Below are 15,956 nucleotides of genomic sequence, written 5' to 3'. Positions count from 1 at the left end.
ACAAAGACGTTCTTGTGTCTCATCCAGGCCCAGAAATGTGTAACTGGGAACAGTGTTATGATAACATAATGCAGCATTGCAAATATCTTCAGAGAAGCTTTTGCTGCTGATCACTACGACCCACCCAAGCTTTTCTCAAGAACAGGCAAATTTAATTGAGAGGCTCAAGATATAGAGAAAGAACGTGTGTTAGCAAAAGAAACCGACTAACAAACAGGACATCAGATCTACTTGGTAACTCTCTTCACTTTCAGCTATGAGTTTTGAGGACATCCTGGATGAAGTTGGTGGCTTCAACAAATTCCAGTTTGTGGTTCTTTTTATTCTGTGGCTCCCACGGATCATCCTTCCAATGCACTTTCTGCTCCACAATTTCATCTCAGGTGTGCCAGCCCACCGTTGTGCCCTGCCTTATCTGGAGGACAGGTATGCAGGGGGGACAGAGAAAGACAGTCCTGCAGTCTCACAGATTCTGTCCTTCAGCATCCCCCAAAAAACAGATGGCTCTTACAGCTCCTGTAAGATGTACCCTCTTGCCATGGACTTTGACCCTAATGGTGACCTCAGCCTGCTGTATGGCAACCGATCTAACGTGTCGGTGCCGTGCCAGTACGGATGGGTGTACGACCACTCTCAGTTCACCTCAACAACTGCCACAGAGGTAAGAATGAACGAGACACATGATGTTTGCCAAATGTGTTATATTCAAATGCAATTTATTCCATTTTATGTGAGTATATTGAAATGCAATAAAGGGATAGCTCACCCAGAAATGAAATTTCTTTCAATGGGTGTTTCTTCATTTTCGTGCACTTTTAGCACTGAAGATTTCTAGAAAGTCTCAATAAAACATTTTCCACGCTCTTACTAGTTTATTTAATTTGTCTAACAATGTCCAACAGTGTGTGTGCATGCACCACAGGAGATTTATGTTATTTTTGTCTTAAAAATTCCTACCACAGTGTCATTTCCAGCACATCTCAAATTCTGTATTGTTTAAAAGAATTCTGTGCTGGAAATGACGCTGATGGAAATTACATTTTTAACATTTTTGAAATAAAATGGCTGACTCCTTTGTCTTGTTTAGCCTAATTTCATAGCTAACATTTAATGTATCCTAAATACACACGATTAGATAATACTTTCACTCTTATTGTGTAATTTGGCAAAATTACAGCTTGATTGGAAATTATGCACAGTAAAAATATTCTGCTTACAAGTACTAATATTTAACCTTGATTTTTCGCTGTTTTCTTCAAACATTACGTGTCTCATATTTCATCTCAAGCATGGTCTTCACTTCCACTTGGTCAACAAGTACACTAACTTTTAAATAACTTTATTACGGGCAATTTTTTTTTGGTGTGGTGGAAAAGACGTCACAACTGTGGGACAGTCGTAATTTTCGAAGAATTGATAGAAATAATGTTTGCACAATAAATGGTAGCACTTTAAAGGTGCAGTATGTAAGATTCAGAAACCCTTGTTATTAATGACACCTGTGGCCATTAAGTGAACTGCAGCCAACTACCTGTTGCTTGTGCTCGAGCTTGTGCACACACTCCATAGGGACGCGAGCGAGCATCGGCCAAAACAATGACGTAACATACAAAGAGACTGAACGTGATTCACCGGCATCATGCCAACAGATGAGGTAGCATAATTAAAATTACACAACTATGATTGTTTTACTACAAACTTTGAGACTAAACTAAAACTACTTATCAGCTAACATACACTATATGGCCAAAAGTTTGTGGACACCGCCTTCTAATTAACGAATTTGGTTACTCCATTAAATCCAGTAAAGAAAAATCTTATTGTTTCTTTGGTTTGGGCTTTGTTTGCTTCCAAATTTGTGGAAATTGCTTGGGGATAGCCCTTTTCTGTTCCAGCATGACAATGCCCCTGTGAACAAAGTGAGGTCCATAAAGAAATGGTTTACTGTGTCTGGCGTGGAAGAAATTGACTGGCCTGCACAAAGCCCAGACCTGAACCCCACTGATCACTTTTGGGGTGAACTGGAACAGCAACTGTAAGTCAGGCCCCATCGACCAACATCAGTTCCTGACCTCACTGATAGCCTTGTGTCTGAATGAGAGCAAATTCCTGCAGCCATGTTACTACATACAGTATAGTGGAAAGCCTTCCCAAAAGAGTGGAAGCTGTTATTACAGCAAAGGGGGAAATTGATGCCTAAGGTTTTGAAATCAAGAAACCAGTGTATATGCTTAAATTTATCCCGTATACCTGACTTTTAGTATAAAGAGAAGATCATTGAATTTATTTGAATGTTACGAAGCAAGGTAGCTTGCAATTCGTCAGCATTAGCAGACAAGATCAAGTTAGCTAAAATTGCACACATCAATCCTTATGGCACTATATTTCACATGCTTTACAGTTATGTAAGCTTACCTGTCCAATAAGGTGAATGCCAATTCAGTGTCAGTTTTGATCCCCAAGACCGGTTTTGATAGTTTTCGCTTGACCACGATCACGTCCCCGCTTAGCCAGATGGGATTCAGTAGATAAATGTTTTTGTTTTTTTTTGTTTTTTTTTGGCTTACTCTGAGTTTGTGTAGGAGTCGGTGTTGTGCTGAGAGCCGGACGTTTGCTGGATTCCATCTCTAAGATAACGTTACCTAGTGTTGCAGTTTGTTGATGCTGTTGAATAGCAAAAGAGAAGCGATTACTGTCTGAGGCAAGGCTCTCGGTAGCGCGCATAAACGTCACATCCTTTGGATTTTCCTGGCAAAACCAACCCGCTCCCTTTTCATGAAAATCAGTCTACAGGCTTTAATAGGCAACCTAGGAAGTCCGGGAAGGGCTCATTTTTTAAGCTGCGTTACAAGCCATTCACACATTGGCAACAAAAAAAAAAAATGGCGAATATTACATGAAAATTGTTACATACTGCACCTGTCACATATTCCCTGTGCTTTTTGCTTAGATTTTTATGTTGAAATTCTTGTTTAGTTCCTGTTTCCTGTGGTTTTGTAGTCCTTTTTGTAGTTTTTTCATGTTTGGTTCTCTCTGATTGTTTCCCCATGTGTTCCTCATTCTCTGATTGTTTCCCCAGATGTTCCTTGTCTTCCCTTGTGTATTTAAGCCCTTGTTTCCCCTGTTTCGTTTGTCAGTCTTTACATGTGTTTTCATGTTCTGTGCCTGGTTTCCCATGTTTTTGTTTCATTTAATTCTGAGTTACTTTTGTTCACCTTTTTGTTTTTCATTAAAGCCGAATTTAGATCCTCATCTGCCTCGTAACAGCATCTTTAAATAAAGGTTAAATCTGTTAACATTAGTTTGTTAACGACATTAGATCTCATGAACTAACAATGAACAATATCTTGATTAATGTTCTTTTCAACATTTACAAACATATTTTTACAATTAAAATGTGCATATGTTAACATTAGTTAATGCATTATGACCTAGCATGAACTAATAATGAACAATTTTATTTTTATTAGCTTACATTAACAAGAATTAATAAACAGTGTACAAAATATATTGTTCATAGTTAGTTCATGATACCTAATGCATTTACTAATGTTAATGAATGTAACCCTATTTTAAAGTGCTACCTAATAAATATTGAATAATGAAATATTGATTACATTTATTCATTTGGCAGACACTTTTATCCAAAGTGACTTAAAAAAGAGGAAAACATAAGTGAATCATCTTAAGGAGACAGTGGTATGAAAAGTGCTGTATTACAAAGTTTCACTAGCATCAGAATAGTATTCAAAACAGAATAAAGTGCAACAGGAATTATTTTTTTTTTTTTTTAATGACTGGTTAAGTGCTCATGGAAAAGATGTGTTTTTAGTAATATGTTTTGAAGACAGAGAGTGAGTCAGCTTCACGGATGGAGTTGGGAAGGTCGTTCCACCAATGTGGTATGATGAAGCTGAAAGTCCGGGAAAGTGTTTTGGTGCCTCTTTGTGTTGGTACAACAAGGTGACGTTCCTTAGCCGACCGCAGGCTTTTAGTGGGTGTGTAACTCTGCACAAATTATTTTAGGTATGCTGGAGCAGACCCAGTGACTGTTCTGTATGCCAGCATTAGAGCCTTGAATTTGATACGTGCATCAACCAGCAGCCAGTGGAGAGAGACGAGGAGTGGTGTAACATGTGCTCTCTTTGGTTCATTAAAGACCAGATGTGCTGCTGCATTCTGTATCATTTGCAGGGGTCTAATTGCACATGCAGAGAGGCCTGCAATGAGAGCATTACAGTAGTCCAGTCTAGTTATGACAAGTGACTGGACAAGCAGTTGTGTGGCATGTTCAGAGAGGAAGGGTCTTATCTTCCTGATATTGTAGAGTGTAAATCTACATGATATTGCGGTCGTTGAGATGTGGTCTGTGGAATTTAGTCTGTTGTCGATGGTTACCCCAAGATTTCTGACCGATTTGGAAGGCGTTACTGTAGTTGCACCCAGCTGCATGGTGATGTTGTGTTCAACAGCAGGGTTGGCTGGAAAGTCAAGGAGTTCAGTCTTGGCTGGGTTGAGTTGCAGGTGGTGCTCCTTCATCCAGGCCGAGATGTCTGCCAGGCAGGCAGAAATTCGAGCAGTCACTGTGGTGTCGTTGGGCTGGAAAGACAAGTAGAGTTGCATGTCATCAGCATAGCAGTGGTAAGAGAAAACATGTGCCTGAATGATGGGTCCCAGTGATGTTGTGTATATAGAGAAGAGAAGTGGCCCAAGCACTGATTCCTGAGGTACCCCAGTAAGTAGCTGATGTGGCTTGGATACCGCACCTCTCCAGGCTACCTTGAAGGACCTACCTGAGAGATAGGAGTTAAATCAGTCAAGCACAGTTCATGTGATGCCCAGCGAGGAGAGGGTAGAGAGTAAGATCTGATGGTTGACTGTGTCAAAGGCTACAGAAAGGTCCAGCAGAATCAGGACAGATGATCTGGATTCAGCTTTCTCCCATCTCAGCGACTCAGTGACAGACAGCAGGGCAGTCTCGGTGGAGTGTCCACTTTTGAAGCCTGACTGATTGTCATCCAGTAGCTTGTTCTGTGAGAGATAGGCAGAGATTTGATTGAAAACTGCCCTTTCAAGTGTTTTTGTCATGAATGGGATGAGAGAGACTGGTCTGTAGTGTTCTATTTGTGTGGGGTTAAGTGCGGGTTTCTTAGTGGGAAAAGTGCCTGTAAGTAGAGATGTGTTAATTATGTGTGTAAGTGCAGGTAGGATGGACGGAGAAATGGCCTGGAGAAGGTGAGAAGGAATGGGGTCAAGGGAACAGGTGGTGGGGTGGTTGGAGAGGAGGAGTTTAGAGACCTCAGTGTCAGTCAGAGGAGAGAACATAGAGACAGAAGAGTTGCATACAGGAGACAGGTGTTTGACAGGGTGTGGTGCTGAGAATGTATTGCTGATGGTTGTAACCTTATTAGTAAAAAATGTGCCGAAGACATCTGCTGTCAGTGATGTGTCAGGTGGTGGAGGGGGAGGGCAGAGAAGTGTGTTGAATGTTCTAAACAAGCTGCGAGTGTCTGTGGTGCTGTTGATCTTGTTCTGGTAATAGGGGGTTTTTGCAGATTTAACGTTATCTAAAAAAGTTGCAAGCAGAGACTGATATTTACCTAGATCTGCTGGATCTTTAGATTTTCGCCATCTCCTCTCAGCTGCCCTGAGGTCAGTCCGATGTTCACGAAGAACGTCAGACAGCCAGGGGCTGGGTGGTGTAGCATGTGCTGGCCTAAAGGAGATAGGACAGATGTTGTCTAGACAGGTTGTTAAAGTAGAGCTTACCGTGTCTGTGGCAGTGTTTACATTAAGTGTGGTATATACATTTAGTGTGGGAAGAGAGGTAGAGACAGCAGTGGAAAGGCGTGAGTGTGAAAGAGAACTGAGGTTACGGCGAAAGGAAACCAAAGGTGGAGACTGTTTTAATGTAGATGGGAGGGTCATGTTGAATTGAACTAAGTAGTGATCAGAGACATGTAAAGGAGTAACAAGAATATTTGAGTTGGTACAGTTACGTCTAAAAATGAGGTCCAGCTGGTTGCCTGATCTGTGAGTTGCTGTGGTGTGTAGTCTTTCCAAGTCAGATGAGGCCATTCAGTTCAGTGGCCTGGGGCTTGTCTTGTTTTGGTTGAAATCACCAAGTACCACAAGTGGCCTACCATCCTCCGGCAAGGAGGACAGCAGGACATCCAAATCCTCAAGAAAGTTTGTCAGCTGACCTGGAGGGCGATAGATGACAACAACATGTATTTTTGTGGGTTGCATTGTAGTAATAGCATGGAATTCAAAACTAGAATTGTTACATAGTGAAGATTGTGGTGAAAAAGTCCAGTTGTTATGAATGAGCAAACCTGTTCCCCCACCCCTACCGGTGTGTCGGGGGGTGTGAGAGAAGGAGAAGTTGTTGGAGAGAGCAGCAGGTGTTGCTGTATCCCCTGGACGTATCCATGTTTCTGTCAGTGCCAGGATGCTGAGGGTGGACTGTGTGGCAAAGGCTGGAATGAAGTCAGCTTTACTCACAGCTGACTGGCAGTTCCAGAGTCCCACTGAGAAAGAGAGTGGAGCAGGTGCTGAAGTGCAAAGTGGCCATAGGTTGTGTGGGTTGCGTTTGGTCTTGCATCGATATCGTGTAAACGGTCTGTAACAGATAACAGGGATGTGCTTGAAGGCATGTGTTATTTGTGAAGTAGACCTGTTAGTAAATAGAAGGAAAATAAGACAAGAGATCAAATTGAAAGATACTTAACTGCTATAGTGAGTGGCGCCTTGTCAATGTCCTTGCTCGGTGGACTCGCTGGTCTTTATCCAAGTAGGTCTTCACATGAGGAGGGCTTTACACGAGGGCTACCACTTCCGCTGCCGCTTCCGTGTCAGCATTCAGGTCAAATATATACACGATGATAACGAGCCATTCAATGAAAAAAGCAGGACACGCCTTAATGCTACTTAGCACAACAAAGCTAGTCACATGGTCAACTGAAAATAAGGGTCACGCGAAGTGACAAGCGCGGGAACAAACTCGACTTCCGTACACCGCAAAAAAATTATGCTGCAATTTTGCAATAAATAATACTCTAAAACAAGTGAAGCACTGTTTATAGACACTAAAAACCATGATAGTTTTACACACACTGGACAACCAATGCTAAATCTAGCAGTGAATACCCTGGGACAAGTCAAAACAATATAGCACACACACACACACACACACACACACACACACACCAACACACGTTTAAGTGACACGAGTTCAAAACAGTAAACAAACAGCACAAGTCTAGCAATGAATACCACTCTACAACAAAATAAAACAATGAAATAAACACACTTACACGCAACTGCAGACTCCTGTAGATAGATCGCTTCTCCTGATTGCATGTTCATTGTTTTAAATGTAATATTTTGTATTGTTCTACTGGATTTTCATAGTTTAACATTGAAAGTCTGGGTCTGAGACAAGACTAAAACAGTAAAATCTACACATAAAAGGCATTAAAAAAGTAAAAAAAAAAAAAATAAAAATAAAAAAAAAGAAATGATGAAGGCGTGGAATAAAGAAAATTGTACATTTGTTAAATTTAATAAACATCAACCCCTGGGACATGAAATTGCCCGAAGTTGAAGAAACACCCCAATATTTACTCTCCATCATATTGTTCCAAAGCCATCTGACTTTATTTCTTCTTTGGTACACAAAAGGAGAAGATAGGCAGAATGTTATTCTTTATTTGATATAATGAAAGCGAATGGTGACTGAAGCAACATTCAGCCTTTCGTGTTTTCACAGAAGAAAGAAAGTCAGTAACATCAGGGTGAGTAAATGATGACAGAATCTTCATTTTTGCATGAACTATCCCCTTAAGCCTGGAATAATCAGATGGATTCTCAAATTCACACTTACTGTACTTTCTTTAACAAATATGTTCAAAATTAAAAGATGCGAAAGAGAGCTGCAAGCAGCTTGAAGTGAAATTCATCTCTCTCATTTCAGTGGGATTTAGTATGCGACAACAAAAAGCTGAACCAAGCCCTGGCCACGTTCTTCTTCATCGGAGTGACAATCGGTGCTATCATGTTTGGCCAGTTGGCTGATAAGTATGCATTGTGAATTTTTCTTAATAATTTTCTCTCTTTGGTATTTCTTTCTTCCCTGAACATTACCAGGTCAAAGATGCCTTAGGATGAGAGCACGTCACATGGTTTCTATACAGCATGCTGAAACAGTCTCTCTTATGTGTCTCTGCTCACATGTCTGAGACAGAAAAGCGATTCATTCTCCTTGATTTGTCCTGCATAGTTGATTTGTACATACAAATAATTGTTCTGGCCTTGTGCAACTGAAGGTCCAAATGTCACAACATTTCTTTCTCACTATTTGTCATGGAACATGTCACAGTCAAAGCCCACAGCCGAAACAGAGGAAAGGGCAAGAGAGAGAATGTGCACACTGTTTCCCTCATAAAACATGAAATGAAGTGATCTTGTAATTCTTTTCTTTAAAATCACCCCACAGGTTTGGTCGTAAGCCGATGATTCAGGTGTCTTTTGTGGCCAGTGCAATTCTGGGAACTGTGGAGGCCTTTTCTACATCTTACGTGATGTTCGCCATAGCGAGAACCTTGTGTGGATTGGCCCTTACTGGGATGTCAATAACCACAGTGGCCCTGTGTAAACTCTTTCTCTCTCTCCTTCTCTCTATTATGTCTTTCATTTTACAAGATATGATTTGAAAGGAACTGTACTTGACTGTTCAATTTCAACTTTTTCACAGACCCATGCCATAAGTCCCATGAATTTTAAAGGTGAAGTGTGTAATTAATGTGCAGAGACAACTGTAAGTAAGCTGAATCGTGTAGAAATGAAGGCCTAATTTGAGCCTTTCAACACGTCAACTCTTTGCTTAACCAATGATGGGAGGTTGGGGTGGGAAATGTTGCTACTGAATGTTTCTGAACCCGACATTGACCCCATTCTGCCGAATTACTGACAAGCGGCATCCCCTGTCAGACATTTTTGCATCAGTTCAAATGTGTTTATCTTTTCCTACTGATAGCGTTGCGTGAGCAGCCTTAGAAGCACAGGTTCAAAGAACACGAAAACCAGGAAGTAATCGCGTCCACGTAATCATTGATCAGCATGATTTGGAGGATGCATTTTTGCTTTAAGATTACATTTTCACTCCACTGACGGTTCAGATTAGGGTTGGAGTTTGGGTTAGGTCATATGGTAAATAAAATATGCATTCCTATTGACTCTATTACATCATTTACAACACACAAAAAAACAACAACAACAACAACTCGCTTTTGGTGCTACTCTGTGGACAGGGCTGGATTGGTAATCTGGCATACCGGGCATTTTCCCGGTGGGCCGATGCACTTTGGGGCCAATCAGGGGCGGACTGGCCGGGAGAACCGGGCCGGCAGCGAACCAGGCCAAATGAGCCACGATAAGCTGAAATGAGCCGCCGCGTTAAGCAGAACGGGCCACAAAACTGCGCCGTGATATGCCGAAGGGGGCAGCGATATGCAGAAAAAGACAGCGACACCCCCCACCCCCATCTGTGGACATTTCACTCGGAAACTGGAGCTCACACATGTGCATACGTTCAACAACTCTTCCAGCTTTGGACACTGGGGGCAGTGATTCGAATTTCAGTAAGCACAGACCGATTTCAGCTGAAGAACTCTGAACTTCTGTCACCAAATTCACAGTCTGGACCAGGGTGGTTTTGTTTGGGAAACTTGTTTGGAAACAATTACTATTTATGTAAATATGCTATATGATTATGCTGTATGTGTTAAACACACACTTCACCTTTGAAGGAATATTCCGGGTTCAATGCAAGTTAAGCTCAATCTACAGCATTTGTTGCATAATATGTTGACAATTTTACAGCTCTAATAATACAAAAGTTTCAACAGAAGAATTAATGAATGTAAGTGCATTTATAAAATTATAAGCGTCACATTTCTACTTTTAAACCCCACCCTTAATTTTCCCTTGTAAGTACTTCACTGCAACTTCGATTTTTGCTTTTTTTTTTTTTAAAGAAAAGGAGGGACAAGTAAAAATTATAATAATTATTTAATTTTTTATTCATTTATTCATTTTTGCCTCAAATTCTGTGGATTGAGGTTAACGTCATAACTTTAAACAAGAGAAAATGGTAACTCATTTTAATGAATCTAATTATTTTGAAACCTCCCCAGGTGTCGAGTGGATAGACGTTAAACACCGCACGTTCACGGGTACCATCGTCAGTCTTGGATGGAGTGTAGGGAACATGCTACTGGCCCTTTTGGCATATCTCATCAGAGATTGGAGGCACCTCATCCTGGTGGTGACATCACCTTGCCTTATCGGCATTATTGCCTGGTGGTGAGTGGTGGAAATGCGAGTGAACTGTGTTTGTTGAACACTAAGGCCACATCCACACTAATCCATCTTCGTTTGTGAACTCCATTTTCAGTTTCCTAATGTCATCGTTCTCCAAATTATGCGGTAATGGAGAGCGTTTTCTAAATGCCCTGTTTTTGGTGGAGGAAAATGCCAATCTAGTGTGGATGAGAGGCGTAAAAGTAGTGAAATCAATGCATTTTCAAATGAAACCGTATTAGCGTAGACGTGTCCTAAAAGCTATGTCGATTTCAAAAGCAAACAATAAAAGAAAAATGGAGGAAAAAAGAGATGGATAATGGTCAAGTGTCCGATTTCCAAACAAATAATGAATTTACAAAAACATTACAAAGGGTAAATTTTGGTTTTGAAAGACAAGAGGGCTTGATGACATCAGACGAAAAAATAAAGTTGTTGGTAACTGTGATGTATTAACCAAATAGAATACACACGAGACGCTTGTCCGAACTTTGTGCCACGTTTTTACTGTATTGCTTCCCAACAACATTTCCCAGCATGTACCAACATACTACAACAATGGAATCACTAGTGTTCCAAAAATATATAAGCACTAACATCTTAATACATTACAGTAACACTTTACAATAGACCTTATTCACACTCCGGGTTTTGGAACGCAGAAGTAAACGTTTGCAGGGTAAACAGTGAAGGATTTAGGCATGGGCGACATGGGCGGCATCTTGCTTTTGGGGGGGGGGGGGGTACGGGCACCCACACAGAACCCCCCCGTCAACAACTTTGGGGCCGTGTTGAAGCGGGTTTCGCCCAGGGCGCCATACAAGCTAGAACCACCACTGAGGGTAAACTTCGACAGCGGTGAATGGGAGTGAATAGGAGACCACTGCAAATATTATTGTTATAAAATATACATGTTAGTTCATAGTGCATTAACTAATGTTAAAAAATGTTTTTTTTTTGTTTTTTTTTACAATGCATTAATATATGTTGAAAGTAACATTAAAAAAGATTAATAAATGCTGTAAAAGTATTGTTTGTTGTTAGTTCATGTTAACTAATGTTGTTAACTAATGTTAATAAATGGAACCTTATTGTAAAGTGTTACCAGGTCGTTTAAGAGGTGAAGCAAGTTATTACATTTTGATGAAAGGTTATGTGACAAATACATATTTTTTTGGGAATAACGTGCTTTGACGAATCATTTACAATTTGACCAAGAACGTTTATAAAGAAAGTAAACGGTCATTTTAAGTAGATTTAATGATGCAATGATTAATTTTGGTATGCACCATTTGTTTCATGTTTACAAGAATATTTGAACATTTTCACTCATGCTCAATTTATCTCAAAAGGTGGATTCCTGAGTCAGCGAGATGGCTGCTGGCCAATGGCAGGGTGGAGGAGGCTCAGAAGTATCTGCTCCAATGTGCCAAGATGAATGGAAAGTACAGTTACACTGATAAAATAAACATCGAGGTAAATACACCTAGACAACTTTTCATTTATGATAATAATGGCTGAACAATTCTTATCCTATCTTATCTCTCTCTCTAAAAAAAAAACACTAATTAATTTGTATGAGTTTCACCTAAATAGACCTTAAAGAAGATAACCATTCCTGAGGTCACCAACAAGAATCATTCCTACCTTGATCTAGTAAAGACACCAAAACTGAGGAAGATTGTCATTTGCTCTGGGATTTTCTGGTATGTTCTATTGTCATGTCCTGATGATGGGAGACAAACTCAGTTTCTTCCCATTGAGATGTATCGTTCTTTCTTTGAATCTGCAGGTTTGCAGTTGCTTTTACCTACTATGGAATCAGCTTCAACATCACTGGGTTTGGACTTAACATCTATCTCACACAGTTTGTCTATGGATGCATTGAAGTCCCAGCTAAAATTGGGACCTACTTTACTCTGGATTGGATTGGACGAAGAAATGGGCAGGCGTGGTCCCTCATTATAGCAGGAGCTCTGATTGGAATAAACAGTGTAATCCCAACAGGTACTCTTTTGTTGTTTTGATTCTGTCCATGACACCAGAGCTATTTTGAGAGAACAATATATTCTCTTCAAAACCCATTCACGTGACTGAGCAAATCTTATCAAAATTAGCCAAAAAGACTGGTAAGACGTTTTACCTAAAATGCCTTATATTAATGTTTTTATAAATTATTTGGATCTGACTACATTGTGTTTTCTTGTGTTATCTCATCTCCAGATTTTGCTGCTGTGCGTACAGGAATTGCAGTTATTGGGAAGGGATTCTCTGAGGCAGCGTTTACCATCGCCTTCTTGTACACATCTGAGCTCTACCCGACTGTACTCCGGTAATTTCTATAATAGAGAAACAAAAGGCAGGTACAAAACTCAATGTATGGGAAGTTTTGGATCTTTTCAAGAGGATGGTAATCTACAAAACCACTTTGTAAACTTCATTAACTTGAAAATGTGACCTATCACTGGTTTTGCGTAACATGTACGAATAAATGGACGTTTTACTTCCTCAGCTAAGGTTTCTGTAGTATCATAGGCATTTAAATCAGTGGTTCTCAACTGGTGAGTTGCAGCCAAGTCCAAACGAAATCTGCTGATTTTCTGCACTTTGTTTTTTCTTTCTTCTTTTTTTTTTTAATCTGTGGAATTCTGTGGAATGGATTTAAACATTGTAAATGTGTTAAACTGAGTTGAGAGTACTAGAGTCTTCATACCTGCCAAAAACATGATCAAATTGGCTAAAATATTTAATAAACAACCATGCAACTGGCAGGGGATGTCTGGAAAATCTGCAAGATTCTTGGGTGCAGTTCTGAGCAACATAGCAGTCATGACAGTGATGAGACATATCAATTTACAATAAACTTCAGATTTACACAACACAATTTAAAATCTAATATACACATTATTACACACAACACAATATACAAATAATAACATAAAATGTACAGTATACAATACACACAATATAGAATACACATTATACAATAAAAATAGTACTGTATATATAGTATATATAAAATATACAGTAGGTTGAATTGTACTGTACTGACATTCAGGCTGTTGGTTGATAGTCAGTTGCCAGTGTGTTGTTAAGAGAGAATATAATTTATGACTGTCCAGTGTGAGATAATAAGAGTAATAAAGTGCAGTGCTGATGTATATTGATTGTGAGAGATCAAGAGTTCAGAAGTCTGATTGCTTGGGGGAAGAAGCTGTCATGAAGTCGGCTGGTGCGATACCGCCTGCCTGATGGTAGCAGTGAGAACAGCCCATGGCTCGGGTGGCTGGAGTCTCTGATGATCCTCCGAGCTTTTTTCTGTGGAATTCTGCATGCAAAGATTCAGTATGGGCCTGGTTGTGGGTTCAAAGTATAGGGAGAAAACTATGCTAAATGCACATAATAGAATGCAACTGACAATATAATCATGCAGAGATAGGATAGATCAAAAATTAAAAGGCTTATCAACTTTTAAAAGGAAGAACACTCCCGTATCTTTTGATGTTTGGTTATTGTTTTGGATGCAAATTCATCTTGGTCACTAGACAGATGCCAACATGGACATGCCCTCATCCTCAAAAAAACATGAACAAACTATGCAAGGTTAAAGAAAATACAACCAAGACTCCGTTAAATACAAGTTACAGGTTTTGTGTTGAGTCGCTATTGATTTCCAATGTAAAATTTGGGTCATGAAGAAAAACAAGTTGTAAACCACATATGAGATGGCACCAGAGTTTTTGGTATGAAAGAAATCACCCTCTCTCTCTCTCTTAAACAGGCAGTGCGGCTTGGGTTACACCTCTTTCATAGCCCGTTTAGGAGGCTCTCTGGCCCCGATGGTCATATTGTTTGAGGACATGTGGCGGTTTGCACCCCCTCTAGTGTTTGCTGCCACAGCGATTCTCAGCGGGTGTGTGGTCTTCCTGCTGCCTGAGACCACAAATGTTCAGCTTCCGGAGAATGTTCTGGATGTGGAGGAGGGAAGGTAGAGTATCAGATAGAATAAATGTGAACTAGTGTTCCACCTACTGTACATGAGATCCATACTTTAAACAAGCATCTCACATGCACAATGCTCTTACACATTATTAAATACTATAATGAAGTCATTTGCACCTTTGTAAACTAGAATGTATAAAAGTATGTTGCTTGTCAGTTAGAAACCATTAAGCAATGATACAGTGCTGTAGCTGATCTAATAAGGGAGTGCAAAGCTCTTTAGCAAAAATCTAGATTTGCACTGACGATGTAATATCAACAAACACTTAAACCCTAAAACAACCGTAAAAAGGACAATTTAAAAAACGTTACATAATACCTCAAATAATACCTGAGTTTGACAGAAGAATTAGTGTAAGAAATAAAATTTTTAGCTTCATATTGCTGTGTTTAAACCCTCCAAAAATTGACCCCATTCACTTCCATTCCATTTTTGTGGTATTCAACATTATGCCACAAGTGCTGTCATTTCAGCTCAACTTGTATTGAAACCAGAATATTCCTTTAAAATGCACTTTTCTACATCCATGTTTGATTTTCGATAGAATAAAAGTTTAAAAGGCTTAAAAAGATGTTTGATTGCGTTTAATAATTAAAAAACAGACTTTCACATTTTGGATTGCATTTTTGTACCTGTGAAGGATAATCCAATTATTGATATACAGTTTGACACAGTGTGCCACATTAGTCTCAATATATATTTATTTATTTTATTTTATTAAAGGCACATGTTGGTATCCACCGAACCAGTGATGGATGTTGAGCTCAATGAGATGAATTCAGCTCCAGCAGCTTCACAAGAAGAGAACTCCTAAAGGCTTAAACAAACATGTCATGTTACGGTTCACCAATTGACAACTATAAATAAATAATACTAGTTAAGATCCACAAGGGATAAATCCTACTCTGGCATCGGACTGATTTCTTTAAGCAGACTGCTAAAACAATGAATCCATTATATTTAAAATTAATCAAAGTTAGCATTGGATAAAAGCAGTAAAGATATACTGATGACTATCTGATTCTTTCAGTGGCCACTGATGTTTCTGAGAATGTGATTACAGAAGAAAACAACACCAATGGTATAGTTGTCTATGTAACAATTGAACATAAGATGATGCTGTATGCCTTTAAAAGGAATAAAAGCAGAATTAATGCTGGGAATGTTTGGATTATTCTTGTATACATTATGCATGTTTTCTTGTAATGATGAAAACATTTGATTAAAATACAGTGAATTTTGTGTTATGGAATGAAGTGCACTCAGTAATAGTCACTTTTCTAGACTGAGATTTTGAATTTTTCAGACATTTTGTCTGTCTGCCTGCCTGTCTATCTGTCTGTCTGTCTGTCTCTGTCTGCCTGTCTGTGTATCTATCTATCTTTCGGTCTGTCTGTCTGTCTGTCTGTCTGTCTGTCTGTCTATCTATCTGTCTGTCTATCTATCTATCTCTCTCTCTGTCTGTCTATCTATCTATCTATCTATCTATCTATCTATCTATCTATCTATCTATCTATCTATCTTTCAGTCTGTCTGTCTGTCTGTCTATCTATCTATCTATCTATCTATCTATCTATCTATCTATCTATCT

The 15,956-nt window shown here is 39.5% G+C and overlaps 1 protein-coding gene across 2 annotated transcripts; it reads left to right on the top strand.

Moving 5' to 3' along the window:
• Positions 1-99: 99 nt before the first annotated feature.
• Positions 100-15,521, top strand: slc22a7a (solute carrier family 22 member 7a). Of its 2 annotated transcripts, XM_051675483.1 has the most exons (11): positions 130-234; positions 384-661; positions 7,976-8,079; positions 8,498-8,652; positions 10,197-10,365; positions 11,715-11,838; positions 11,959-12,068; positions 12,155-12,369; positions 12,586-12,694; positions 14,144-14,350; positions 15,089-15,521. In XM_051675483.1, exons 2-11 carry the CDS (start codon positions 524-526, stop codon positions 15,177-15,179), a joined length of 1,422 nt encoding a protein of 473 aa, XP_051531443.1. In that variant the 5' UTR covers positions 130-234; positions 384-523; the 3' UTR covers positions 15,180-15,521. The 2 variants fall into 2 exon arrangements, with proteins under 2 accessions (XP_051531442.1, XP_051531443.1); XM_051675482.1 differs by having other exon boundaries at positions 100-661.
• The last annotated feature ends 435 nt before the right edge of the window (positions 15,522-15,956 follow it).

Source organism: Myxocyprinus asiaticus, chromosome 37, assembly GCF_019703515.2.
Source record: "Myxocyprinus asiaticus isolate MX2 ecotype Aquarium Trade chromosome 37, UBuf_Myxa_2, whole genome shotgun sequence".
Taxonomy (NCBI): domain Eukaryota; kingdom Metazoa; phylum Chordata; class Actinopteri; order Cypriniformes; family Catostomidae; genus Myxocyprinus; species Myxocyprinus asiaticus.
This window is presented reverse-complemented; position numbering and strand designations above follow the sequence as displayed.